At 41.9% G+C, this 6,160-nt stretch overlaps 1 protein-coding gene across 2 annotated transcripts; it reads left to right on the plus strand.

Annotated features, from left to right (window-relative positions):
* The first annotated feature begins 366 nt into the window (after window positions 1-366).
* On the plus strand, window positions 367-5,951 carry LOC132787060 (AF4/FMR2 family member lilli). Of its 2 annotated transcripts, none has more exons than XM_060793938.1 (5): window positions 367-659; window positions 827-1,045; window positions 2,656-2,718; window positions 2,821-2,983; window positions 3,043-5,951. In XM_060793938.1, exons 2-5 carry the CDS (start codon window positions 975-977, stop codon window positions 5,461-5,463), a joined length of 2,718 nt encoding a protein of 905 aa, XP_060649921.1. In that variant the 5' UTR covers window positions 367-659; window positions 827-974; the 3' UTR covers window positions 5,464-5,951. The 2 variants fall into 2 exon arrangements, with proteins under 2 accessions (XP_060649921.1, XP_060649922.1); XM_060793939.1 differs by having other exon boundaries at window positions 367-626.
* The last annotated feature ends 209 nt before the right edge of the window (window positions 5,952-6,160 follow it).

Raw genomic sequence — 6,160 nt, forward strand, 5'->3', positions numbered from 1 at the left:
GTCCACTAACCGACGATGTCGCGGCGCAGCGCATGATGTTGACGGCGATGGTGACTGTGTCAGTGTGTAAATATGTGTGTGAGTATCTATGTGTATGTGTGTGCGTGTGAATATGTCAGTGTGTTGTTGTCTGTGGCCGGCGAGTGATAGACGCTACCATTAATTCACATTCAGGTGCCGCACGCTTGGCTGCCCAACTTTGCTCCAGCAAAATATATACCTAAGGGTGAGTGAGTGTGTGTGTGTGTGTGGCAACGACATGTGTTCTCACACATAGCAAAAGCGAGGGAATGGAGAGGGAGAAGCTGCGGTCGCTCGTGCAGGCAAATCTCGTGCAATGCATGACAAATGTTGCCCCCTAAAAAAAAAAAAAGAAGAAAGAACTTTTTTAAACAACGTCGACCCACTTTGGCGATGGGATCGTGTAATTAGTGTGGCTCCTTCTTGGACATGGATAATTCATGATGCGCAAAATCGAAAGTTAGTCGAGCACAGCTCGCAATGCCAACAACATTGTGAGTGGCCAAAAGCAAAATCAATAAAGGCAGGTCGCAAAGTTCTCGACTCTCGACTGGGGCCAATGCCAAGCAACCACTAAATATCAAAAAACAGAGCTAAGAAATAAGGTAGCCATGACAACGCGACTCAATAAACAAATGGTAAATACACTCGCACACACGTGTTAACACACACACAGACGCATTTAATGCGGCTATTCAAATAAAGTTGCTTTAAAAATAGCTCACATTGTCGCAGTCGCATTCGCATTTATTGTATTCGGTGCTCGGCTGTTCGCTGGCACACGCAAACTGTGTCAATACAAAAGTACACCACCAACTGCAGTTGGCTACTGACAGTTGCTGCACGAGCACCACACACAGGACAAACAGGAAAAAGGACTCTGCCTGCCAGGACTAAACGAGGACTCACTGGAGAGAGAGTGTGCCATAAAAGTTGCCGCCACACTTGGAGAGATGTTTCCACAGGCCGAGCTGGAGAACTACAAGCTGCAGGTGGAGCTGCTGCAGGAGAAATTGCAACGCAGGTTAGTCCAATTATGCAGCTAATTAAACTGGGTAAATACTTAAATGAATTAGGAGCAGCCAGGTTAGGCGACTAACAGTTACTCTGTAGTTAGGTAGAGTATTAGCAAATTTATTAAGAATAGCCAAATTTTGCATTTAATGCTATAGTTAGTTCAGCAAATATGTTTAATTCTTTTAAATTACTTTTTGTATAGACTAACAGATACCCTGTACTTAGTAAAAGCATAGTTAACTTAAATACTATTTAATTTGTTGTTTAGTGAATATTTATTTAGTTTTTACAAAAGTCACTAGTTATAGTACATTCGCATTTCTTAAAAATACTAAATAAATACCATAAGTAATATAATATACTGTTTTTATTATGTATGATTTGATTTAATGTTTATTACAAATGTATTTCTGAAAAAATAACTAGTATTGTTCCATCCAAATTAACTGAAAATACTAAAAAAATACTAAATAAATACTGTGCTTGCTTTCATACTATATTATACCATATTATTATTAAAAATATTTGTTTATTTCAAAGGTAACTAGTATTAAGTATTACGTGAAAATACTAAAAATACTAAATAAATACCAAAAGAAATATATTATTCTCATTTTGCTATCTTATTATATCATTTAATATATATTATATTTATTTTTTTTGTTTCAAAGTACTAGTTGTATTACTTCAATCAAATTATCTGAAAATACTTAATAAATACCATAAGTAATATATTATACTGTGCTTGCTATCGTATTTTATTATTATGATAAATATTTATTTATTTGGTTCAAAAGTAACTAGTATAATTTTATTCACATTACATGAAAGTACTCAAAAATGTATACAAAATACTTAAAATACCAAAAAAAATACTAAATTAATACTGAATATAAAGCGCTTTACTCTGCTTGCTATATTTTTATTTTATATTATATTATATTATTTTATATTGTATGCTTTAACTATATTTAAATTTAGATTTGCTGTAAGCTTCAACTTTTATTGTATAATGCCTATTTATAGTAATTCCCTCTAAATGCAACCTTAAGTGCATGTACATAAATATTTGAATTAGGTAGTAAAATACTATTTGAATAATGCGGCAGCAAATTGAGTAATCACTATACTAGAGAAAGCTACTTACGTGGATGACAAATACTTCCGCATGCATGTAAATATAAATACACATTTATAAGCAAGCAATCAACCACGAAAAGGCCAATAATAGTCACTGTAATTGCCATCAATCGATTGAGTGGAGGTAAGAAACCCTCACCAAGTAAAAGAGTATTATAATATAGACTAAAGCTAAAGGGTAAAGAAATAACTTGCATTAGAGGAACATTAGCGTAATATAATAGAATAAAATGTTGAGGTTTGAGAAGTACAGACTATTGCATAATTCAAAAGTGAAATGAATGCAAATGTCTGGTATTATTTTAACAGTCTTTGCATTAATAATTAAAGTTTACAAGTGCACTTAAATATTATTAATTTTGAGTAAGTGTGCGGAAGGAAATTGCTCATCTCATTAAAGTGTCTTTTACCTGTCTGCGTTTTTCTTCTTATGCCACAATGTCTCTCTCCCTCTGCGTTTCTCCCTCTTCTGAACAGCGAGGACAATCGCCAGCAGCTGGAGCACAAGCTGGATAAAGTCTTACAAAAGCGCAGCGAGTTGTAAGTAGCTTTTACTTTTGCGTAAGGCAAGCATTCATCTACCCAACTCTCTCTCATCCATTGAACCATGCTTCATTCATCCATCCATCTGGTATCCCTTAGTGATAAGTGCGTGCGGCAGAAGAGCAGACAGAAGTACCAAGAATTTCTGGAGGAGCAGGCGAAACGCAATGAGCGCAACAAAAAGCTAGTTCAGATGCTCGAGCGCATTGATGAGCAGACGGCAGCGATGTCGCAGCGCAGCGAGCGACTCAAAATGATGAAGGTGAGACGCAACTCTACCATCTTTAATCAATGTCGATGATGTCGAGCTCTTCTTTCTAGTTGCAATACCAAATGTACTTTGCTAAATTGGTGCAGCATCAAACGCTGCGCAGCATTCAACAGACAACAGCAATGCCAGTTATGCTGCAACCACAAGCAACAGCAATATCGAATCCAACAGCAACAACTGCTGCTGCTGCTGTTGGAGTTGCGACTTCGCCTGGTCAATTGCTAAATCCAAATCCTACGCAGCAGCAATGGGCGTACCCAGCACAGCCTGGCATGTTATTAGCGCCACAGTTTACGCCTCAGCCAATGTATATGCCGATGCCAGTGCCAGATCTTTATGGTGGCATGAGTTTGGGCGGTGGCCAGGCATTGGGCACATCCAATCTGTTCGATCTGCGCGCCACGTTGCGTGCTCTGGACAATGAGAATGCCGATTTGCCGGAGCGCATGACACGCTCAGCAGCAGCAGCAGCAGGTGAATATCAAGGAGACAGAGGAGCAACACCAGCAACATCATCCACAACGACGACGCCTTGCTCGCCGACAAGAGACAAAAGCGTCGCCAGAGAGCTGAGTAGCACATCGTCAACATCGCTGGCAACATCCTCGTTGACATTTGATAAATTGCCAAAGACGGCAACGCTGACTGAGTTGACTGAGACGCCAGCAGCAGCAGCAGCAGCAGCAGCATCATCGGTAGTTGCAGCTGTTGCCGATGACGTTGGGCGACCACAAATGGCAGGGCTACGCAGGGGCAGCCAACAACAGCAGCAGCAAATGGAGCAACATCAGGATGCTTGGCCAAATTCACGCGTGACTAAAGTCGAGCATGAAAAATCGCCAAGTGTCGCTGGCCATAATGAGCCGGGCCAACAACAACAGCAGCAACACAATTTCGAAGCATACTTTGGTGAGCTGAAAATCGATGAGCCCTGGCAGCAGCTACCATCCACAACAGCAGCAACAACGAGACCGAGAGAAGACAAACTGGAGCTGAACGTGCGTGCAACTGGCAACGGAGGTGGCAATGGGAACGGAGTTGGATTGGTTGGTGGCATCAGCAACGATTTGCTAGACGAAGTCAAAGCCAGCCGTGCAGCTCTGCAGAAGGCAGCGGCTGCGGTTGATGAGCAGCTCGCAAGAGGTAATCAATTGTCGCCAACGGCAACGAGTAACATCAGCAACACCAACAACAACAGCAACATCGGCAATGAGGCAGCTGCTAAGCCCAGAGTGTCGATTGAGAATATTGAAAATGCCATTTACGGGGAACGTTTGACAGGCTCAGCCACAGCCACAACAACAGCAGCAGCTACAGCAGCAGCAGCAACAGCAGCAGCGACAGCAGCAGCAACTTCGGCAGCAGCAGCAGTCGTGGCAACACCAACGCTGGGATTATTCGAGAATGCAGAGCAAGAGTTGGATGTGAACAACACAACACACGATGCGGCTCAGATCGATTACGGACAGTATGATGCCATTAGTTATGGAGAGACAGGTGAGCCCAGCTACGCCAGCATCGAACAGCAGCAGCAGCAGCAACAGTTGCCGGCGAGCGGAGCCGGAGAGCCGCTTTACAGTGAAATCGGAAATCCCACAGACTATCAGCCATATGCAGCGGATGCAGCGAACGGAGCAGCAGCAACAGTTCAGGAGTTGAGCCCAGCAGATGGAGCTGGAGCTGGAGGAGGAGGAGCAGCAGCAACTGCTGGAGGGGAAGCGGAGACGCAGCAGCAACAGGAGTACTCCAATATGGATTACAGCAACTACGATGCGGCGCAGTATGCAGCTGGCTATGATCCCAATGCCTATCCGGGCTACATATACGACGAGACAACCGGTCAGTATATAGCCGATCCCAATGCTGCGCAGTATGCCCCAGATGGCAGCTATGCCACACAGGACTATGATGCCGGCACAGCCAACTATGATTACTATGGCGAGCAGCCACAACAGGAGCAACAGGAACAACAGCAGCAGGAACAACAACAGCAGCAGGAAGTCGCGTATCCAATGTCCGAGAATAACAGCGAGGGAGGCGAGTTGCTGTTGCCACAGGAAGTGGAGCAGGCAGCAACCACCGCCACAGCGACCCCTGCTGATGGCGTTGATGCAAAAAGCGAAGCTACTCCCGCACCTCCAGCATCGAAACCTGTCAAACCCACATCGATTCTTGCGACGACAGACAAACAAGCGGCGCCTAATGATGCGCATCAGCAGCAGTCACAGCAGCAACCACAGCACCAGCAACAGCAGCAGCAGCAGCCAAAGAAGAAGAAGCGCGTTAATTTCGTTGACAGCAGCGAAACGGATGACAGCTCAAGCGCGAAACCAGTCCAGCAGGAGACGACAACGACAAACTCCAACAGCAACAGCAACCATCCACAAGCTGCAACAGCAACAACTTCTCATCCTCCGGGTGGCAGCGAGAGTGACTTCGATTTTTCAACGGGCAGCGAGGCGAAGAATTAGAACAAGCTGCAAAACACTTGAGCTCTAATTTGCTGCCATTTGGGTTAACCAAATCGTTTTCAACAATCCACTGACCATTCACTGTGACCGCATTCAATTTATGGCCACTGCATTTCCTTTCCCTAATTCAATGCGCAATTCGCTATTTTGTGTGTGCATAACATATTCAAGCGCAACTTATTAAATTGTCAACTGTTGAACTCGAATTGCGAATTGAGAGACAGTTTCATCAAATAAAGCAAAACTTGGTATTAAATAGAATTTAATTTAGACGCTTTGTTTAATGCACTGAAATTGCTACTAAAAAAAGAAACTAATAAAATATTGCAAGTAAGCAAATGTATTTGTGAAATTTACAAAATACAAAATGTGGAAACTCTGTAAGACAAAACTTTTAAAATATGTATGAATAATATAATGATTAACAAAAACTGAAAAATTGAAATGGAAATGTAGAAACTCTGTAAGACAAAACTTTAAGAATGTGTATGAAGAATGTAATGATTACCAAAAGTTAAAAATGGAAAATAAAAGTTATTAATTATGTATGAATATTTGTTTTTCTAATTTCATTACAAATTCTTAAGAATTATTGATTATGAAATATAATTAATCTATTATTCTTCTATACAGATTCAATATAAAAAGGTTAAGTATTTTTTTGGAGTTAACTAGTCGCATATTTATTTACTTCCAA

Source organism: Drosophila nasuta, chromosome 2R, assembly GCF_023558535.2.
Source record: "Drosophila nasuta strain 15112-1781.00 chromosome 2R, ASM2355853v1, whole genome shotgun sequence".
Taxonomy (NCBI): domain Eukaryota; kingdom Metazoa; phylum Arthropoda; class Insecta; order Diptera; family Drosophilidae; genus Drosophila; species Drosophila nasuta.

Bases quoted from the DNA above. Each gene is read 5' to 3' on its own strand.
- LOC132787060 (XM_060793938.1), top strand. From the start codon at position 975: ATGTTTCCACAGGCCGAGCTGGAGAACTACAAGCTGCAGGTGGAGCTG. The intron at 1,046-2,655 runs GTTAGTCCAATT...TCTTCTGAACAG, and splicing joins CAGGAGAAATTGCAACGCAG to CGAGGACAATCGCCAGCAGC. The intron at 2,719-2,820 runs GTAAGTAGCTTT...GGTATCCCTTAG, and splicing joins TTACAAAAGCGCAGCGAGTT to TGATAAGTGCGTGCGGCAGA.